Source organism: Drosophila sulfurigaster, chromosome 3 (assembly GCF_023558435.1).
Source record: "Drosophila sulfurigaster albostrigata strain 15112-1811.04 chromosome 3, ASM2355843v2, whole genome shotgun sequence".
In the NCBI taxonomy this organism is placed as follows: domain Eukaryota; kingdom Metazoa; phylum Arthropoda; class Insecta; order Diptera; family Drosophilidae; genus Drosophila; species Drosophila sulfurigaster.
Window position 1 is genome coordinate 36,774,143 of NC_084883.1, and position 23,450 is coordinate 36,797,592.

The 23,450-nt window shown below is 34.4% G+C and overlaps 1 protein-coding gene across 3 annotated transcripts; it reads left to right on the top strand.

Moving 5' to 3' along the window:
* Positions 1-2,121: 2,121 nt before the first annotated feature.
* On the top strand, positions 2,122-22,628 carry LOC133843382 (uncharacterized). Of its 3 annotated transcripts, XR_009894499.1 has the most exons (4): positions 2,126-2,526; positions 4,810-5,309; positions 6,408-7,483; positions 22,414-22,628. XR_009894499.1 is itself a non-coding variant. In XM_062276898.1 (3 exons), the coding sequence occupies exons 2-3, from the start codon at positions 5,002-5,004 to the stop codon at positions 7,426-7,428; spliced, it is 1,329 nt and encodes a 442-aa protein (XP_062132882.1). In that variant the 5' UTR covers positions 2,122-2,526; positions 4,810-5,001; the 3' UTR covers positions 7,429-7,483. The 3 variants fall into 3 exon arrangements, 1 of the variants encoding a protein (XP_062132882.1); XM_062276898.1 differs by lacking the exon at positions 22,414-22,628 and having other exon boundaries at positions 2,122-2,526; XR_009894500.1 differs by lacking the exons at positions 2,126-2,526; positions 4,810-5,309 and adding an exon at positions 6,225-6,271 and having other exon boundaries at positions 22,414-22,618.
* The last annotated feature ends 822 nt before the right edge of the window (positions 22,629-23,450 follow it).

Here is a 23,450-nt window from a genome sequence, read left to right on the forward strand (position 1 = left end):
TCTGCCAATCTCAGTCTCTCCATTGCCTGCTAACAACGCTAGTAGTTTTGTGGTCCAGCTTCAAGGGCAAACGCAACCCTCGCTCACCAACCAACAACTAACGATGCTCTCTTTGGTTGCCGCTCTCTCTCTCTTAAAAGTTTACTTGCTGTGGTTGCTTGTTGCTTTGTTTTTGTTTTACGGCTGCTGCGTCTTTTGCTGCTCTTGCCAATCTTGGGCATTATCGATTTTCTTTTGTTTACTTAGCGAGTACTCGCATTTGTTTGTTTGCCATTGTTGTTGTTGCGGTTTATGTTCTGTGGCTGCGCTGCGCCTTTAGTTTTGGTTTTTGGTTTCGTGTTTATTTGCTTTTGCCCAGCAATTGTTGATAAGACAATTCAGCCAATTGCAGGGGCGGGGGCGCTATTGTATTGCTCGCCGATATGCGGATTTATTTATGGCTAGCGTATTAAGACGAATTATTTATTTATGTATGTATATTATGATCAGTTTGTATTTGTTTGATGAGATTACTAATCACTTTTAATGCTACTCAATAACTTGGGAGTTGTTAATGTCGATGAATGGGTAAGTTTATTAATTTGTCTGAAGTTTTATTGTATGTATTATAGTAATCAGTTCTCTTAATTATTTTGTAAAATATGCTCGAAGTTAACTTGTTAATAAAATGAACGTATAATAAATTATTTTTCTTTGTTAGAGATAAGTTTTCAATATATTTGTAAGGTAAATACTTTAGTATAATTTTTTTCTCTATTAATGCGTGAAATTATGTTATGTTGTTGGTTTTCAATTATTAAAAATATTAAAAGGTATTTTTTAAATTATTATATAAATGACTAGAGCAGATTTATTGAGAGTAATTGCATAATTTACTTATTATTTAATTCTAATAATGCAAATTTTTGTAAATACTAACCTAACCTAACCTCACCTTATGTGCCAATTAAGAGCGCCCGTTGTGCAGAAAGAATATCACAGCCGCTCCTGATAAAAATGCGAGCTCTTCTCTTCACTTGACGACAAGGCGCAGAGTGCATAGATTTATTGGCAACAGCGCAAATACTTCCCCCAATTGTTTACATCAGCAGAAAACAGAAAGCAGAAAGCACACAGCGCACATTAAGCATCCTCTCTCTATCTCGGCAACAACAACTGCGTTTTAATAACAACTAAGAGAGCCAAGCGAACGCAGCCCCAAAACAACGCGTGGGTCGGTCAGAGTGAGTGCTCACTCTCTTTGGCACACACAAACAAAAACATTGGCAGAGCGCAGCGCAGCGCCGACAGCAGGCAGCAGGCAGCTGGCAGAGCGGCGCGCTCTCTGAATGTGGCTTACGTGCGCTCATCATCAGTGGCTGCTGCGCCGCCAATTTGCAAGAAAATTTAAGTTCGTTTACAATTGGTTTTTGTGGGGCAGCAAGTTGTGAGAAAACAGCGATAGCAGCGACGAGCAGCAACACAGATGCTGCCAAGAAGTGGCAACAAATTGCCATTTCGATTGTGTGCCGCTAAATTCTAAATTCACGCGTAACAAAAGCAATAAACATTTGAATTAAATACGAGTAATATACAATAACGAAAATATCAATTGAGCTTGCAGTTGAATATGCGAATGTGTGTGTGTGTGTAGTTGTAGTTGTAGTTGTAGTTGCTGCTGTTGTTGTTATTGCTACTCTCATTGCGTCCGCCCGCTTATTGTGTACATGTGTGAGCATATGTGTGCGAGTGTGTACGCACATACGTGTAGAGAAAGTGCAGTTGTGTTAGTGAATTTTGTGGTACATTTCGCGCTCACATCGTTTACAGATTTTTGTGGTGGCAAATAGTTGTTGCATAGCCTTCATACAACGCACAACAACATCAACAATTACTAACACTGACAACGGCGACAAGTGGCAGCAACATCAGCATCAGCATCAGACGAGTAAATAACAATAACAACGACTACTTGTAGTACGTTTTGTGTGTGTTGTTAATTGAAATCAATTGAAATAAATTCTCCAACGTTGCTGCTCATATTGTTAATAAAGCAAAGCAGCAGCAAACAATAACAACAAAAATATTTAATAAAATATTTCAGTTGCCTGCGAAACCTCAAACCTGTATATAAATAAATATTTAAGAAAATCCCAGCACATTGTTTTCGGGGAAATTCAAATTGAAATTAAAACAAGTGCAAGTGTTTTTGTGTTTTTTTTAATAATTCTTTTTGCGGATTCTTTTTGTTTTTTGGTATCAGCGAATTTTCGTTGTTGTGAGTATTTTTAGCGTGCCTACATATATATATGTGTGAGTGAGTGCAAGTGTGTGTAGTTTTGTGCAGTGCAGCAAGCACAACAATTGAAAACGATTTAACAAGAAATTGGCAAAAAGCAAAAACAAAACAAAAGAAAAAACGTAACACAAATTGAAAGCTTCTGCAGCGACATTTCCGTTACGTAAGCACACAACGAAGACGACAAAGAGAGTGAGAGAGAGAGAGAGAGAGCGTAGCTAACAAAAAGGAAGCTTAACGAAGGATTGGTAAGTGTGAACAGCATGATGAAGTATTTGATGCTTTCACATTGACAGATTGTTAAATGACGAACAGTGTGATAAAATCTTGTATTTATGGATTTAATTAGTTACTCATTTAAAGCAAGCTATATATTTTGAATTATTACTTACGAAATAAGGTAAAAAAATTAAAAATTATTTTTTAGATGAACACATGGAATATGTGTGAGAATTTTAATTCATATAATTTATTCTTTCTTATTATATCAAAAATGATTTTATTAATACCTTAAAATTAATTAATTTTATTATTATTTCTTTTTATTATTTAAAAATTTAAAATAATAATTTAAAATTATTAATATATAGAGATTTTATAATAATTTTTTTGTTATTATTATTATTATTTTAGTTTAATGTTTAATGCAATTTGAACTAAAAATTGTTAAAAAAGTTATGTATGTATATCTTATGTCACTATCAGTTTCAATGCGCTTTTAAAGTGTCTGAGAATTTGCATATAACATACATATTACACTTTCAATGCAATCTGGCTGCTTCTTGAGGAACTTTAATTCGCATTCTTTGCGATAAGCGCACACAAAGCATTCTATAAACGTTAAGATGATAAATTATATAGGAAATATATTGTTAAAATTACTAGAAAAAGTCTTTAGTCAAATCCAGAATACCCTTATTTTCAATAACTGTTGGAATTTCTAACTATATATAATAAATCATAGACCGACAAAAGTCGGTTAAGAATCAGGTCAAATAGTTACTAATTTTTGTGCGCGTCATTCTGACTTTAAATTCTGGAATTCTAAGAAATACTTGCCCCTATGCCAAAAACGTTAAGATGATAAATTATATAGGAAATATATTGTTAAAATTACTAGAAAAGGTCTTTAGTCAAATCCAGAATACCCTTATTTTTAATAACTGTTGGAATTTCCAACTATATCCTAATTAATCATAGTTATTTAAAAATTTACTTTTTTCGACAAAAGTCGGTTAAGAATCAGGTCAAATAGTTACTAATCTTTGTGAGCGTCATTCTGACTTTATATTCTGTAATTCTAAGAAATACTTGCCCCTATACCAAAAGAATTGCTAAAAATATATCTACACACATTAACAGAATTTAATTGTTGTTGCTTATTTCAACCTTTCTCACTACTCTTAAAGCTTAAAAGTTGGGGTTGTAATTCGTAAAAAGTACAAAAATATACGTATATATAATATATATACATATATATATTCTTATATATTTGCACCTTTTTCATTGCGTATACTTCACCACAATGCTTGTGTTCTCAGAACACTCAGTAGCCAAGGCGGTGAAATTGTTTATTTTATACGATTTGTTTGGCTAACTATAAGTGTGCGAAGTACTTTCTTGTATACAATCATATACAATCATTTCAGTTTGTGCGAAGCGAATGTGATATTGTTTTCGCTTCTTTGGCTTTTCACCTGAATTAAATAATGGCCCAATGAGTGGGTGGGATCATAAAACAATATATATAAATGGAACGCAACTTTTGCGCTTCATTTTGCAAAATGAAAGAGATGGAAATAATTCAATGCGATCTTCAATGCAAGAAACCTATTAAATTTGTTTTTTTTTAACTTTTTTAGAATTGAACAAGTTTTGATAACAAAACATATATCAATAAAAGACTTTAGAATATTTTGATAACAAAACAATATATCAAACATTTTTAAAGGTTTATGAATTCATGTTTAAAGTTTTTACTATTTGCTTATCTATCATTTTCTTAAAGTCAGATAAATAAATAATTGATACCATGGTGTGGTTATGAAAAATATTTTCAATTTCCTAATTTAATGATATCTGAGATACAATGAATTCATTTGAGCAAGTTGCACTTTATACCCTGGATTTTAATATTAAGTTACTAACAAATAATAAATAATGAATTAATTGTATAAAATATGTATATATATTTTGTTTATCGTAGTTAAGTAAAAATACCTATGTCTTTTAATATTTATTTTGATTTAATCTTGAAATATTTTATATTTATTAATATTTCCATTGACCTCCTCAACACTTTGTTACCCACTCCATTCGTTGCCAATTTTCTTACCCCTAACTGTTGCCCCTACCCAAGCATAGGCGCAGCATATTCAGTTCGTTGAACTTGCGACCAGAAACAAAAGACCAAAATGCCTCACTCCCCAACTTAAGAAATACTTGAAATGTTGCATACTTTTCGGCTTGTTGACCATTGAAACGGGGCAACAAATAATATTAACGATTTTCTCACTTCACTTCTCGCTCAGCATCCGAAACGGGACAACACACACACACACACACGCATACAAACGCACACCATCACACTCACACATGCGCAGTGTGTGCTTTGGTAGTGGTAGCAAAAGAGGCCCCAACAATAACAAACACAGCTAAGAGCGTGTTAAGAGAGCGTGCATTAAAAGAGAGAACGAGAGAGAGTTGCAATTGACATTTTGGACATGGCTTTCTCACGTCACAACATCGAAAAGCGCCGACTCATCGAGCTAGTGCGCCTTAATCCCATACTCTGGGACTGCCGACTGCCCCACTACAAACGCTCCGATAAGAAAAAAGCTCTCAAATGGAACGAACTCGGCCGCATGTTCAACGTCAACGGGGAGCGAGTGCAACGCACCTTCACTTCACTTCGTGAGATCTTTCGCCGCGAACTCAACCACGAGAAGATGCTCGGCACATCGCGCTTTAAGTCCAAGTGGGAATACTACGACGCCATGGCATTCCTCAAAGAGGTCATCAGAGAGCGCAAGTGAGTAGAAATTAAAGCTTTTAGTGAATTATTGACAATCTAAAATGTGTGTTAAATCAAGAGAACAAACAGTTTTCCTAACTCAAATTAAATAATAATAATATTTAAAAATTTAGGGTAGTTAATTTAACCTGCCGTTAAATAACTGCTTTATCAAATAATAATGAGCTATTTTTATTTAACTATCTTGATTATTCAAGAGCTTTGTCGCTTTTAAAAACCTTAAAAGCACACAAAAGCTACTTACAGATGTTCTTCAATTTTCGAAGCTGGCAAAAGCGTAACATACAAAGCTTAAGAGTTGAGAGCAAGGTTATAAAAGCTTTATACACAAACAATTTTATTTAACAATCGGCTTAATAAATTTGTTTTCATTAGCTAAGCTGTCGACACATTTTTAATACAAATAAACTAAATATTAAAAACTTAAACTTCTTATGAAACTTCCTTAAAAATTATAAGACATAATAAATACTATTGAAAGAAGAATAGATTTGAAATCTATTTAAGAGCAAAGCAAAAGTAAACAAATTTAAAACTATCATAATATAAATAATACGAATATGCTAATACAAAGCCTCCATCGTTGAAGGAGCTTCTGATTTGGCTAGCAAATGGAGTACTATTTTGAAAGCTCATTAAAGCTTTTAAGCTTCGTAAAAAAACATGAATGGAAAAGATTTCACATTATCATAACCTAAAATCATAAGACATTTCTCAAATATTATATGTCAAAGTGAAATGTGTAAAAATAAATCGGAATCTTTTACTTAATAATCTATATATATAAGGTTGTCAGTAATGAATAACAGTAAGTAGGCTGTGAGCGTAACGTATCATACATTTATGTACGATATTATGAATTTATACATTTATCTACAGTCAGCAATGCCTCGAGCAAGACGATCGAATCCTTCCCGACGAAGCCGTATGGCAAGAAGAATTCAAAATATTCTACTTAGGTGAAGAGCAACCTAAGCACTAAAATACAGAAATAATAATGAGTGAAATAATAAAAAAAAACACAATCTGCTTATTTATTGTCATAAGGGCAGAACAAATTTAGTGAATTAATAAAAACTGCATTATTCTTTACAGATCTCGTGAGCGCATCAAGCACAGTTCTGTCGAAGGTTCCTCAGGTACCCACAACAACAACAACAGTGGCAACAACAACAACACAAACAACAACAACTCGAACAACAGCAACAACAACAACAGCGTGGGACACGATGAGTATCAATATTTTGCGCCCAGCGATCCGAATAATCCCAACAATCAGGCCAACAAAGCGACGAATGTTGTGGCCAACATTCAAGCTGCGCCAATTCTGCCGAGCATCAGCCAGTTGCCGGTGGCGTTGCAGCAACAGGCGAAGCATTTGCAGGCGTTGCAACTGCAACCAGATGTGACGCTGACATCGTTGAGTGTGCTGCAAAAGGCGACGCCACCAACAACAGCAACAGCATCAGCAGCAGCAGTAGTTGCCACAACTGTAGCGCCACCAACGACGGCGACACCAATGACAACAGCTGCAGCAACGACGCCGCCTGGCCACGTCCAGCTTTGCAGCAGCTCGAGATCCTGCAGCAGCTCTCCCTCCATTTACATCAAGGACGAGCCCGATTCGCAGGACGAAACGGGACGCAAATCACAGCAAAAGTTGGCAACAATACGACCGCAAACAAAGCAGCAACTCAAAGCGCGTCTGCGGGTGGCTAAAGTCGGTGGCACAACGCCGTTGTATGCCACACCGCCACCGCATTTGATTATCAACACCAACAACGAGTTGATCGATGTGGATGCTGGCGATTGCATCGATGATGAGGACGATGATCTCGAGTACGAGGATGATGATGATCTAGATGATGATGATCGTGCTGCTCCCTGTCCGCCCATTGTCGATGTGGACATGATGGGTGCGGGGGGTCGTCTCTCGCCAGGCAGCAGCAGCTTCACAGCAGCGGGCGTCATTGGCACGCCGCGTCATCAGCCGAGTCCCAGGGAGATGCTCTACATTAAGTTCGGCGACTTTTTGGCCGCACGACTGAATACTCTGCATGAGACGGCGGCCAACGAACTGATGAACAAGATTCTCCTGCTGATAGCTGAGAAGTAAACTAAAGCTGTTGCGTGCTCTTCAAGCAGCGAAAGTCGAGGGATCTAATCCACAGGTAAGCTAGCTAGCAAATTTCATAAATTACGTATACGAGGGGTTGACAAAAGTTAGGTCATTTTAGCGGAAGAGAAAATCGAAATAATCTTGTTGGTATTTATACTTTCTCTATTCTATTCTCTATTTCCATAATTTTTCAATGCATATTTGTAAATCATCATTTTAAAAAATTCTTTAAAATCACGCAGTTGAAGATTTCCAAGTTCGACATTAATTGATTTGAATTTTATCGTGACTGCAATTAAACACCTTTCATCTCGTATGCAGGCTAAGCAACTGTTTAATAATTTTTAACCGTTTTTAAGAGAGTATCTTTTCTTGATATTTATTTTGTATTTCTTACAATTCAGATTAGAATTAGATTAGATTTGAATTAAATTTATAGTACCAGAGCACCTTTGGCCTTCAGGGTATTTTCTTGTTCAAAAAGTTGTCAACATTATCAACATTATATACTACTTTATGCATATAGATATATCTAAATTATTTTTTCTTAGATATTTAGGGAGTAACTTTAGATGAACAAGCTTACAGACATTTTTGTAGTTAAGAGCAGAACTTTTTTTTGTAATATACAAAGGATTTAAAAGCAAAAGTAGCAAATTAGTTTATACAAAATTTTTCATTATTAAAAAACTAAATTGTTTGCTAATATATAATATAAATGGTTCCCCTTGAATCATTTATGATTTCTACATTTTATCCCAAGTCTGTTGAAATTTTTGGGAAATCCCTTTACAAGTTGCCTTCATTGTCGTCTCTTCTCCTTCTCGTTTGTTTGCTTGCAACATTCTTTGTGACCAACATTTGCTGATGTTTGGCACAGAAAACTTGTGGAACTAGTTGAGTTCCACAAAATTTATTAGTTTGACCAATTTGTGTGGTCGCCACTTGAAAATGTGGCAACTTGCAACAATATATTTAAATTTATATATGTACGTATGACTGTAGCAGAACCATAAAAAAGTTTTAATTTCCGTACGCTGAAGTGGCCCAGACACACACACACACATACATATAGATACAGACAGGACACAAAAGGAGACATGAGAGTGGAACATATCCGACTAAACAAAGCGTTGCAAGTTGGCGAAAATTCGAAAGCATTTCACGCATAAATAAAATACCCAAAGCAAAGCGAAGCAAAGCCATGCGATGCGATGTAACATGCCAAGTGAGCACAAAACGGACAATGACCGAGACAAAGTAACAACAAATAGAATGAGATAGAGTGAGAGTGAGAGTGAGATAGAGTGAGTGAGCAATGGGAATCAGAAACTGGCACAAAAAACACAAACCAATAAATTTCACATATTGCACTTAACTCGAGGCAACGATTTCAATATGGAGTTGGCCAATTTCGAAAAGTAACGATAGAAAAGCTAAACTTGGAATATTTGGAATGTACACTTAAAGATGTTTACATTTGGCTTGCATAAGATTAATATTACTTCTAATAATATAAATAGTCTGATAATTATTCCAATTTCGATAATACTTCCAATTTCAATAACACTTTATGAGAATAATAGCGAAAGAAATTTTTGTCGTATACTACAAAAAAAGGGAGTTCATACTAAATTGGTCTTTTCCACTTAAGCAGATCAATTAAAAGTAATGAACATAATAAAAAATTTCTAAACGATAATAGAAATTTCATATGTAAGAAACTGTATTTTTACCACTTGAGATTTTCAAATTGAAAAATTATAATGATAACAAGAAACCTTAACTCTAATATAAAGTTCCAAATTTTAACGCGGTATTTAATTTAATCTATAAAAACAGCAAAAAGCTTTCTTTTAAGTCCATTTAGAGAGAGAGAATAAAAAATACGCAATGTTGGATTTTCACATTAAAAACTTATAGATAACAAGAAACTTTAAGCTTAATACAAAGTTTAAAATTTATCTTAAAAGCATTTAAAGCTCTTAAAAAAATAGTTCTAACCGATGCCTGAAATTAAAAGAAATTTTTTTCATTTTTAAAAAAATTAGTTCAATGAAAGCCATTGTATAATTTTATTATTAGTGTGCTGACTGATTCATTTGCAATGGTATTTTTAAGGTGTACGCTTGGTTTATTTCTTTAACTCTAGAAAATCTTTTAGCTAGAGGAAATCTTTGAAGAGGCCCATTTCTTTACTGACCGATGTTTATGCCCTTCTAAGAGTTGGCTGACTGCGCCTCTAATCCTAAATCGTGTGACTTCACACTCCACACACACATGGCCACTCAACTGAGAAGAGTGTGTGTGTGTGTGTGTGTGTGTGTGTGTGTGTGTGTGTGTGTGTATTTACGATTTTGTAATATTTATGCAGAAACGCTTCTGCGTTGTTTGCGTAAGTGTGTGAGTAAGTGTGCCCTTTGGTTGCCGCTGCGGCTTTGCCGTCAACTCTTCGCGTCTCGCACATTTCTTCTTTTAGTGCCATCTCCCTCACTCTCTCTCTCGCTCTCTCTGGCTGTCTTTCTTTGGCGCTCAGTCTTCGCCCTTCGCTATCTGGTATCTATGGCAACAGCTTTACGAGCTCAGCCTCAATTCAGCTCAGTAGCCAACGCAGTGGGTGGCTTCTCTCTCAGTGTGTGTATGTGCGTGTGTGAGTGTGTATGAGTGTGTGTGGCATTTTATGGATAGTTACAGCAAGTTTGTTGGCACTTACAACATTATAAATTTGCCATAAATTATCGTTATATGAAACGCAGCGCGACGCTGATAGGGCAAACAGCAGCACAACTTTGATTCAAAAATCTCCAAAATGCAACAAAAAAGATCCCCGCTCCCCTTCCCACATTCCCCACCATGAAAAAAGTTGTGTTGCCTTAACGAGCATATAAAAAAACATCAAAAGATTGGGAAGCTGGGGGAAAGGCAATCGATTGAAAGGACAATAAAGGGTTTTTACAACCAAAAAAATAAGAGCAAATTAAAGATCTTTATATTGTGGGATTTACATTTATTATCATTTACATAAATCAACATTTTTCATTACATTAATTTATAATCTCAAAATAAATCAATCCTAGCATAATGACGTTTCGTGAAATGTTGTGCATAACATTATATGTTAAACATATTCGGATTAAATATGTGCAAATAGTTTTTTCGAAACTTATCATTGAAATAAGCATGTTGATAAATAAAGTTGTGCATCGATATATTAATTAATTTATTTTATTAATTTGGTATATTTTAACCATAATACTGTATACTCTACAGTAGAGTTTTTCGCGGTCTTAAATGAAACGCTTAAAGTATTATATGATAGTATACAGATTAGAATAGAGAATGAAAAACAAGAATAGAAGACCATAAATAAGAACTTGGTAAAAGCAGAATAGAATAGGGAATCTTTTTTTATCCCTTCTCTATTATACTCTGTTCTTACTTTGCTCTTCTTTATTCCGATATTTCTTCCATTAAAGAATGATCTTAGATGTTCCTTAAAGCACATGTAATACTGAAAAATGTTGGCCTTTTTAAACTCTTTATATTTTCTATGTATGCTTTTTTAAAACTTCCTTAAACATATTATCGATTTCGAATTTCAAAAAGTCACTTGCATAAATTTAACACTTCCTTTTACACACTCGCACACACACATTTTGCTTGTAAGGCTTTTTCCCTATTTATTTTGCTGTTTTGAAACTAACCCCAAAGGAAGTAAGCAGTGCGATCTGTATAATAAAAAACTTAAATCACAGTTGGTTACAATGTCTGAGGCGTTGGCTAAACTGCGACTCTATAAATACGACTATATAACCCATACATAGCTATAGCTATAGTTGTAGTTTGAGGACGAGGCAAGTTTCGTGAATAGCGCCCAAGTTAGGAAATTGTTGCATAGCCCGCGGCGTTTAGCCCTTTTGCACATAAAATTGCATATGCAAGTTAATGTTTACAATAGTCGTAAAAGTTGAATGGATTTTGACTGAAGCTGATGCTCGTCTTCTGCTATGCTAAAAAAAACTGTAGCTATGGCTGCTTCTGACACGTTCTACTCCCACTTCGGCGGCACAACTTTTTAGCCATAATAAAAACGCATTTATTTGATTAATATGTTGCCCTTTTTTCGGTTTATAAAACCCTTCATTTTCATTTTCATTTTTGTTTGTTTTTTCTATGTTTTGCGTGTTCCCAAAATGCCGTAAAATGTTTTAAAATATTTGAAAACTTTGCGATTTTTATCGGCATTTTGCTATGTTTGCCTTTTGTTTTTCTCCCGCTATTGACTTTTGCACTTTGCATTTTGTTCCTTTTTTTCGCTTGTTGATTTTTAGATTTTTCAATTGATTTTCACTAACTTTTCCATATATTTGCAATTTACTTTGCTTGCGTGTGCGTGTGAGTGTGTGTTTGCTAATATTTGATGGCTAAAGATCAACATTGGGGGACGGGCGTTTTGTGGATTTCTATATTTTGATAAGGTTTCGAGTATGGGATTAATTTTATATTTTAAAACTTCATTACCTTTTGGAATATGGAATTGGAGCTTACTGTTCGAACTGTAATCTGTATTTTATATTGTAAGTTCGAGCAAATTAGAAATCGTTAATTTTATTCAAAGTTTTTATAGTAGTGAACATAAATAAATTATTATGACCGAAATGGAAGAAAGAATGTATAAGAAACCTTAAGTATATCTTGATAACAAATATATTTAGTCTCAGCATATTTAAGTATATTTATGGCTTATGTTATTATACCAAATATACATATATATGTACATATATAAATCCCGATGCATACTTATGCTATTTTTCGGGAATTCTATCAGAGTCTATCGACTAAAATTTTTTTTTTTAATATTAATCATTATTTTTAGCCAAGGTATTGGCAAAAATGTAAAAAGTATGAATACAAAAATTCAGAAGAGGCTAGACAGCTACAATATATCTTTATACCAAATATACTTTATCCTAGCATATTTTAGTATATATTTGTTATATTATTATACAAAATATACATAATCCTGACACATTTTTGTATATCTATATTATTTTTTGTACTTTTAATCTCACTAATGACTTAAGAGTTTACTTTTTTAATTGCATTCTATTGTATAATTTGAAATGAAATTAAAAATTATTATTTATTCATAATTAAATGGTAAAAAGATGATAGAAAAGGTTAGAGAGCTACATTAGATATTTAATATTTTTCAGTACATTTTAGGAATAATTTTTTTGTTTTCCCTTCGTTAGTCTCGTAACTGTTTTGTTTTTGTTCACGTATAATAAAACCGAACTTAAAGCTTAAAGTACATGCGTATTTTAAAGATTACATAGTTGATTTTTGTTTTCGATAATACCATAAATTTAAATAAATGTCGAAGTCAACAAATCAAGCTAGTTGTAAAAGCATTTGCAGTTTGCCAGTGGTTTTACATGTACGAATAATTGTCAAGTTGAACTCACAAATTGTTGAGCTAAGAAGTAACATCTGTTGTTGCAGATGTTGCTTGACTTTTGACATGCATTTAGAAGATGTCAATCAGTTTTATGCTAATCGGTTGACAAACAAAATACGTTCGCATGCAACAGCCAAATGGGAAGAGAGAGAGGTGAAAGTACTCTGTGCAATATACAAAGTACTTGGCAGGGATTATTCAAGAATAAATGTAGTTGGAAGTTATAGGATTTGATTATTGAATGGATGCAACAAGCAATCAAATGCAACTGCAAATGGCTATCAGCATAATTATAATAACAAAAACCCGAATGTGTTGCATGTTGTGGTCAATTGCCACAAACTGAGGTTGTTTTTGTTGCTATGGCAACTGGAATGAAAGAGCCAACTAATTTGAATAGAAACATAAGCAAGATTGGGAAATCTACCACACTCACACTACTCACACTCACAAATAAGGTATCCGATTGCAGGCTGAGTACACAAAAGCTTGTGAATATATTGGCTGGTCTTTATATGCCGTTATATAGATATTGTATGCATGTCGGATATAGGCAGAGTGGAGAGTCAGTTCTAGACGCTATTGCATTTTTAATGAGCTGAAGGCGCCTTCGAATTCTGCTCCACTTCCGCTGTGTCTCTCTCTCTGCTTGATGAGTGGCAAATGCTTCCTGCGTCTTTGGGGCAAATTTGACAGCATACGTAAAGCAGTCGCTGCTATCAGGTTAATTTGAGACGCAGCCATTGGGAAAAGGCAACGGAAAGGCAGCGGAAGCACACACACATACACATAGAGGGAGGAAGGGGGGTGGGAGGTAGGGAGGCACACACACATAGTATTCGCTGTGGCAACGTTGTCGTCGTCTCCTTCAACTTCAACTCAGCATTAATGGCCGCAGGACATGTCAAAAGAATTGATGACGTGCAGCGTCTTCGACGTGCGCTGCAATCATAAAACTGGCAACAGTCCCTCTCTCTTCTCCCTCCTTCCCTCTTCTTCACCCTCTTTTCCTGCCTCTCTTTCCCTACTCAAACCCCAAGAAGTCGAATGCCAATAAAATCGCTTTAGAAATGGATTGTCAGCTGCTTTGCCAGCGATTAATTTGACTTACCAAAATTGCAGTGACATCAGCTGAAATCTCAACTAACTGCAAGAAATCACAACTCAGCGTTAAATATATTTCAAATATGGTAAGGCAACACCAGTTTAACTTTTATGACCTTCAACTGCAAGACATTTTTGTCACTTATTAAAGTTTTACATATATTATGACGTTTTAAAATCAAGAAATTGTTGTCACATACTTAAAATATTTACTTTTTTCATAGGACTAAAAAAAATAGAATAATGGTATTGAAGACCTAAGCTGTGGTCTTTAATTAATTGTAGATGTAGTTTAATATTGAAAATAATTGCGAATGTAAGAAAAAACTTGCTAAAAGAACATTAAAACTTAACGCTTAATATTAAAAATAGTTACAAAAACATTAAGTGAAATATTAATTGCAGTCCCTTAAATCATATTATATTAAATAGTTTTATAAGTAATTATTACATATTTCAGTAAAATTCTCTGAAAGCACATAACAGCAAACATTATTGTGAAACAAAAACTTTGAAAGGAAATCTACAAAGAGAGGTCAGAAGATCAGGCTCGAATGAATCAAAAAATTCGGCTGCCATTTTCAATTTTGTAACTTTCCACCCCATTAATTATAAGTTAGTTTCCCATTTCGACTGGTGTCATTGCAGCACTTTAGCCATCGGCTGCATTGGCTGACGCGTGCTGAATATATTGCACATCAATCGGGCGTAAAAATGACGCCAGCTGGCGCCATTTTGTTATGCAATGGCCAAGCACTAAAAATGGCGCCTTAGCCTGCCTCTCACCCTTTGCATTTCTTTTGACTTTTTCATCGCAGTTTTCTTTCTTTTTTTTTGCTGTAAAACAAATAATTGCAAAATTTATTGCTGCACATTTTATGGAAGTTTACCTTTTGGATGTGCTCATAACTTTGACGAAAAAAAAGGAAAACGAAATGTATTCTAAAGTCAACACGAGTGCTTGGGAATTTTCTGTAAATTTTCATAAATTAATAATTTTGATTGCCGCTGCCGTCAAGCGGCCTGACAACTCTACGCAAAACTTGTTTAAGTTATTCATTAAAATTATCATCATTAGCTCATGGGGCAAAGAAGAGAGAGAGAGCCCCGAAAAAAACTCTCACTCACAGATTTTACTTTGACTTCCTTTCACAATCAGCGTTAAGCATTTCAATCAAAAATATCAAGAGAGCTTCTTTTGGGGCCTTTATCGTAGGCTTAGCAAAGTGCAGTTGCTTATTAATTAAAAGTTGTTGTATGTTTAAGGACTTTTGCTAGTTTTCGAGCGCAACTTTTGAAAATAGTTAAGGAATGAGTTTTAGCTGAAAGAAACTTGATATGTGATTACAAAGACAACTCTAAAAGCAGCTATGAAATGAAGATTAGTACCTAATACTTAACGAATTTCTTCTTACGAGTTAGCTACGTAAGTATCTCTAAGATAACGAAGTAACTGTGGCTTTTAAAAGCATTTGGCAAGCATAAAATTACGGTTAAACAGATAGGTATACATTTTATGCTGATTTTAAGATAATGTGTTTATGAATGAATGTTTATGAGAGTAGAACAGGGATTATAAGATAGAATAGGAATTAATCGTAACAGTATCTTCACAGTAGTAAATCGGGTATAGAAATATTTGTAATTTTACTTACAAATGGGTTTAGATCTCTAGCATCTCTTAATTTTTGAGGAATATCCCACAGTCCATTCTATTTTTGTTTTATATGTTTCCTCTGTTTTTGTTAAAGAAATTGTATTAAAAGATTTACATACGAAACTAGTAAAATGGCTACCTCATTCCAAAGCATTTATCAAGCAAACAAATATAATTTTATTTATTCATAAACAAGACAGAAAACTGCAGTCGAGTGGGATTGATTTTAAGATACCCGCTACCCATTTTGAATAAAGGCAAAACAGTGCGGTTTAGTTTCTTAAGTATTTTTTTCATCTACAATTTTTATCTGATCGCAATCTTATTCTCAGGAATTATAAATATCAGATGCCTCCTTCTTCCAACGCAAAGTTATAATACTCCCTATGGGTATCGGGTATACATATATACGTTGTTTTGATAATAATAGATTAAATATAATGTTAATTGAAATATACACAAAAATCTTACAAATATTTAATGAATTTTCTACAGTCCAGCTGCCTTTTTATATATTTTCTTCTCAGTGCTAATTTTGTGCCCACATTTAAATTGTTGGGCAAATAAATGCCAGTTTTATTACTTTCGAGTGTGTGAGACAACAAACTATTCACACATACAGGCAGAGGACACATACATACGTATATATAGCGACACATGAATGATAATTGAGTGTACACAAATCGTTGATAATATTTTTGGGGGGCGGAGGAGGCAGAGAGAGAAAGAGAGAGATGCTATTAATGGCATAGTCGGTATTTGGTATTTTGGTATTTGGCAAGCGGAGCACCACAGAAATTGATTGCCGTAAAAGCCAAAAAGCAAGGCAAATAATATTTGTTGCTATTCTGCGGCGAGTGGCAAACGACAACCGAAAATGAAACGAATTGCAATGCGAACAGAAATGAATTGTATGGAAAATGAAAATGAATTTGAAATGAAAGTACACACAACATTTATAAATTGGCAATTTCAATTCACGAGAAACTGCATCTACTTCTGCTTCAATTCAAAGCTTGTCATTGAAGATGACGACGATACACAATTAATTACCAGCTAAAATGTGCGGCCAATTGTGAAATAAAATGCCAGACTAATTACATTAACCGTTTGGACAAATTCGCAGCTCGGCGTCTGCAGCGCCACTTGAGGCAAATTCTTGCAACGAAGTCAACAACTGCGGCGCCTTCGGATATGCAACAGTTGAGAGTGTTGAGTGTTGAGAGAGGGAAGAGGGAAGTGAAGTTGAAGCAGGCAAAAGGCCTGGGCACTGTTTATGCATTTCCCTAATGAAATGCAAAGAAAAACCCAGCACTGGAAAAGCGGCTTAAAAATTCCCCAAAACCAGGTTACAAAATATGAAAATCGACAAAAACAAAACAAAACAATTACAAGTGCTTTTTGCCTGGGCAAAAATTGACGTTGAGTGGTAATTAAATATTTATTTTCTCCCTTAGCTATTTGCTTTGATTAATAGCTAAAAAGCCAAGTTAAACCCTTCCCCAACACACAGAAAAAAAACCATCCTCAAAATTTTAGCAGCGTTTTGCATTTTGTTTACTTTGAATATATTACAAATTTACACAATTTTTGGCAATTTGTTTATCTTTTGTTTTCCTTATTGTGTTTGACTTGTGCATTAAATGGCCGAATATTTAGTTTACATTCATTTCGTTAATGTATTTCTACGCATTGATTTCAATTGGGGAAAATAAAAGAAGAAATACGAAAAAATGTATGAGGAATTTAAAGCTGCTCAGGCAAATCTCTTCTTGGATTATTTAAGTAAATTGGTTTTGTTCAGCTCATTGTCTATTGCAGTTGTAGATTATGTTACTTAAATCTATTTCCTTGTTATTGTGAAAAGAGTTTTGCAATTTTCTCAGACATGTATTGCATATTCATTTGTTCTATAAACTTTAATTTGCTTTTATTTTTTATGAAGAAAAAACTGCAATATAAAGAACTATTTTAGGCTTTTGTTTTTGTTTAATTTATTATATAGAATATTTGGTATAGATTTTGAGACTTCTGCAATTGATATATTTGTAGTAAGAAAATCGCCTTAAGCAATGACAGAAATAAACAAAAATTAAAATAATTTCTGTAAAACTTTAATTTTCTTTTATGCTGATTTGTCATTGAATTTATTTCTCTAATTATAGAATATGTAATATTGTGTAATACATATTTTGAGGAAAATTTTGTTATTTGCACAAACATATTTTAGAACTTTTTAAAATTTATAATATTGATTAAATTAATTTATGTAATTTACTTTAAGGAGAATTCCTTAGTATATAGAAATAGGTTTTGGAATTTGATTCTTCTTTCTTTCAATTAATTTAATTGATTTAATAATAATTCTGGTAAAATTGATGTAGTTTTTGCGGGTCATATATATTTCTCTGAAAAATTACCTATTAAAATAACAAATATAGTTGCAAATTTATTTACGTTGAATTAAAATTAGTGTTGCCCATATACAAAGTACTACTTGAAGGCGCCGTTGAGCAACAAAACACGTCTGGCTAAATGGGTTTAAAATGTTCGCACATGCAAAACAAGGCGGTAGAGAGGCAAGAAGCGATAGGCAGGGGGGTGAGGTAGTCAACCCTTGTGTGTGGAACATGCACCACATCATTATGGGACCACAGGGAGCAAGTGACTCCGACTGAGTGCGTAGGAAATGTCGCCACAACGTCGTCGTCGGCGAAGTTGTTGCTGTTGCACCGAAGCATCATTAAGTTAATTTTGTGCGGCGGGCGGAAGAAGCAGACGAAGGAGGAGGCAAGGGAAATTGAGGGGAGGCTAAAGCGCAGCTTAATGTGCAGCGAGGGAGCTGTCGCCTGGTTGGGGAGTCATTGGGACAATGGTCAGCATGGACACACCAATTATCCAAAATGCCAACACACCAGACACACACCCAGTCAAAAGCCAAAAAAATATATTAGAGTGAGAGAAAGAGATGGAGTAAGCGGGGAAGGAGAGACAGAGAGTGGAAGACAGTGCAATTGAGTGAAAGGGAGAATATTTGGGCAGAACACAGGAGATTGCGCTTTTGCGGTTGTGTTAAGTTGATTTCCGGCACGTCTAACGGAAAATCGACTCCCCCTTGACCCTTTCGTTCTCTGCCCAAAATGCCATGCCACAAGTTGCCGCACAAGTTCAAGATGCACAGCGCCAATTATGCCAGCCGTCATCGTCATCGTCGACATCGTCGCTGCCCTCGCTGTTGCTGTCGCTGCTGCTGTCGCTGGTCAACGTTACATTCATAAACAGACGCAGTACCATCATCAGCGTAGGTGTGTGACACGCCCCCATCGTTGCAGCTGTCAAGTGCACAACTGGACCTCTAACCACCTCTTCACAGTGGTGCGAGAGCTATTAAAATGCGGTCTAAATTTATTAAATAGAGTTTGTTGAGAATCCCTAGCGGAAAAAGTTCATATCTAGTGTAATCTTATTTCATAAAAAAAAGAAAAAGGTTCACACCAAATTTACTTTATATTTGTTCTTAATATTTATTATTTTTTATTAAAATCTAAAAATCTATTAAAGCTCAATATTTTAAAGGACTGTAAGGAACGTAGTCTACTTTTATTAATAATAACAAACTTTATAAGGACAATCTTATTAAACAGCTCAATAATTTTAAAGAAAGTTAAGAAATAGTTGAAAATAAATGTTCAGCTCAAGTGAAGTCTAATTTTACAAGTTTAACGTATAAAAATTTATTTAAGGCAATTTTGTTTTAAATAATGTATCATCAAGGAGTTTATATTCTTTTTTTTAATGGATTTGGTAACTTTTCACTTTTAAGGAATATTGTGGGTGTCTGAAAATGTAATCATAAATTTAGAAAATGTACTAAATCTTACTATATTATTACTTTCTAAATTATTTTGTTATTATTAATATTTTGATTTGATAATTTTTATAAAAATAATTTTTTTTTTAATTTATTTTATATTTAATATTAATATAATGTTTTTTTTTTTTTTTATTATATAGTTCCTAATGATCTAATTATGAAATGTAGGTTTAAAGTATTTGATATTTATATTTCGAGTATATACAAGTATAAAAGACATTCACAATAGCACTTGCCACACTGTGCGCTGCTATCTATGTCTGGTTAAGCCAACGCCAAGTTCTCAGCCTACTGAGGTGAGCTGTAAATTATACGGCTTTGCGTTTAGCCTCCGTAACCTCGAAGTTGCCCAGGCTTCGGCACCCAGCACCAACTCCGTCATCATCGCCATCTCCACTCCCAGTTTAGCTCTTGTTACTGTGGGTGGCATGAAGATAGGAGATGAGATGAGTGGGAGGAGTTGGGTGCATGCACCATTTGCCTGCAACGCAGTTTGATGTTTTGCGGTTGTGTTGATGCTGTTGACGTTGTCAACGTTGTCTATGGGCCTATGACAACAGCTCTAACATGCTCTCGTACTCTCGTAGTTTGCCTTAAACCATCGACCATCGACAATTTTCGGGGGTGCATTTTGACTTTAATATTTAAAGTGTGCTTTTAGGCGCGTTAAGAGTTTTGCCATTATCCCAGCCACTTGGGCCATTGTCTCGTTGCGGTGCGTTGCCAATTAATGAGATTTTCACATGAAAGAACAGCGCAACGATAAGGGTTGCACTTGAGATTGAGATAGAGATTGAGAGAAGAACTCTCTATACAAATTCAAACATATTGGAAGAAGGAGTATTTAGATAAAAGTCCCTGTCTGAGTATATGAATAACTCAATTATCTGGTCGCCATTGGACACAGTGAGTCAGATATACATACAAGTATATACTATATATGCAACTCTCGATTGTGTCAATTGCTGACACCTGCATATTTTCTATTTTCCCTTTTTGTTTTTTGCATGGAGTTTTGTTGTGGTTGACCTCCTGCCAAGGACTCGGGCGGGATTCATTTGAATAAACCACTTGCGAGACACGCTCCACGCTGTTTCAGCTGAGGTGCAAAAGCAATTGAACACAGAGGGAAAAACTTTCACACTCGCCCCACGAATGTTGGCATGACTGCCTTAACCTTTATTTTGATTAGCTGCAGCTGCAGTTGAAGCTGAAGCCAGAGTCGAAGCTGAAGCTGAAGCTGCTGCAGTTGCCATCTCGAGGAAAACCCAGCCAGTTATCCAGTCAGCTAACCGCAACGCTGTTGGAGCCACTGTCATTTGTTATGTTATTGGTTTGGACATTTTGCAAATTGCTTATTTAGCAGTGCGTAAAATCCACAGCATCTCTCTCTCTCTCTCACTAGACTAGCGTAAAAAGCGGACTAAGTGAGATGGTGAATTCTATCTTCTAGCTCTGCTGCATTGGCTTCCCTTCCCTTTTCCCCTCCTTAACTCTCTATGTGACTGGCTGTGGTTTTTTCGTCGAGAGTTTCAGGGACACGCCACACATGTCAAGTGTGTGCATGTGTAGCTGCTGTTATTCTTTGCTCTCCTCACTTCTGCTCTTTAGATACCCTGTAAGCTCTCAAGAAAACAGGCATAGAGAGCTTGCAATAAAATAATATTGATTGACTTGTTCGATAGTAATAAAGCTATTCGACTGATTTAGTCAATAGTTAACAGAGATAGAAAAGACCATAATTGTTAATACAATTTTTGAAAGGTAAATATTAAAGATTATTTTATAGTGACAAATCGTGGCATTATAGTATTATTTGCAATCTCCACATCGTATACCATCTGTAAGTTGCTTACCAACACTAAATTTAGAGCTGCATTTTTAACACACCAAAGTTTTCGTTAATGTATTCAACTTTTTCTACTTTTTCCGCAATGCATATCGAGAAAGTAAGATAAGCTTCGATTACGATTCTTTTATTAGAAAAAATATGTTTTTTTGTCTTACCATTTGGTATTATTTTGAACTTTCATTTGGGGGGTCAAGCTGTATTTTTTTTTATATTTTTTAAGTGCTAAAAACTAAAAATCTGGCATATAAGCAAAATAAAATTTTTAACAAAGGTTGCTTTGATTATATGGTCCTTTTAAGGGATGTTTTTTTACCATCTTAAATTACACATAGATAAGTAAAAATCGTCAGCACAGGGTATCACGTAGTTTATACCATTTGAATATAGCATTGTTACAGCACAACAATATCATTATTCAAGCCCATTTTTAATGAAAGTGCAGTATAAAAGGAGAAGCATTTGTGGAAAAAATTAGGCCTTCGGGTTATTTGGGCAAGTGTTAGAGTGCATCTCTACCAGCTCTGTTCTTTTCACTTTCGAATTTTCACCTCATTCCATAATAATATTTGCTTTTCATTCAGAGCGAATTGTGGTCATGGTTAATTTAGAGTTGAATATGCTTTGAGAACCCTTTGTGCAGTCTAAAGACACGTCGATTTAGGCCAACTTTTGTTGAAGAGTATCTTTCAGTCAAGCCTAACAAAATTCTATTTTTTTTTTCGTCGATACTAATTGCCTGGATACGTTTTACAGCCATCTCTTTGTGGCCATAAAACTTTTTATGGCTAATATTTTGTGCGAAGGCCTTTTAATTAGACGAATGGCCATTAAAACTGATCTATGGGTTCTTAATTGAGTTTTTCGACTGTGCATAAATTTAATTAAAGCTTTATGACTCTGGTTCGATATTATGCAATCCGATACGATGCGTTTTGATCACATTTTTCCCTCTAATTACAAGTTTTTTTTATAGCATTTGCAATAAAGATTTTGAAACCTAATTTTCAATGAATTTTTCTTTTTTCTCTTTGCAGTCAACTCCATTAATTGAGTCTGTATTTGTGCCATAGAAGACAAACTATTTTATACTATGATTATTTATTAAGTAAAATAAAAAATATAAATGGATTGTATTTGTAATAAAAAAAAATGCAGTTTCCATATTGTAAATAATTATAACAATATTATATTTCAACTCTGACAATACTTGAGTTTAACTGATAAATCCTGCTGCATGAACAAAGTATAAATTTAAAGAAACAAATATGTTATTTGTGAATAAATCAAGTGTCAAAAAAATTATTATAATAAAAAATGTAATAGTTATACTCGCTATCAACAGATTTCAAATTTGTTATAATTAATATTATTTAATTAATAAATCTGTAATGTGCATTTTGTAAACTTATAAGTAATCTGTGTATAGACAAATAAATACAAAGATGGGACTAAATAGAAACTATAAAATGTGGTCTATCAAATATGAGAAAAGTAGCTAGATCTTTTAATAATTTATTTCAGCAAATTTTAAAACAGATTATTCGAAGTATTCTTACAGAAGGAAAGCAAAACAATTTCAATTCAATGAAAACAAGTATGAAAGTTACAGTCGAGTGTGCTCGATTGTGAAATATATCAAATTATATATCCCAAAAATTCTAATATATACCGACGGACATATTTGGTATATCGTTGAAGTACTACATTCTATACCATAGAGCTAAAAATATATACCAGATTGTCAGCCTCCTTCTGCTTATATATTTTCTGCCGGCACAAAGTTATAATACCCTTCTACCCTATAAGAAGCAGGTATAATAAGTAGAGATAGCTTTAACATACGAGCAGCAATCTTTATTTTGGAAAGAGGACAAATCAGCGAGTCTGTGACTTCGTTTTCCCTTGAGAGCAAGACACAAACACAAACCTTTGGGCGTTGTTGCTGAACTCGAGCAAATAGAAAAAGTTGGCGCAATTTTTAAATTGAAAATAAAAGCTGCCAGGTGGCAGTTGCAAGTAGTCAAGATTATGCGTGGAGTTGCTGCAAAAGCTGCAACAACAACTACTATAA

Coding starts and splice junctions, on each gene's coding strand:
- LOC133843382 (XM_062276898.1), top strand. CDS start 5,002: ATGGCTTTCTCACGTCACAACATCGAAAAGCGCCGACTCATCGAGCTA. Junction 5,310..6,407: donor GAGGTCATCAGAGAGCGCAA/GTGAGTAGAAAT, acceptor TATTCTTTACAG/ATCTCGTGAGCGCATCAAGC.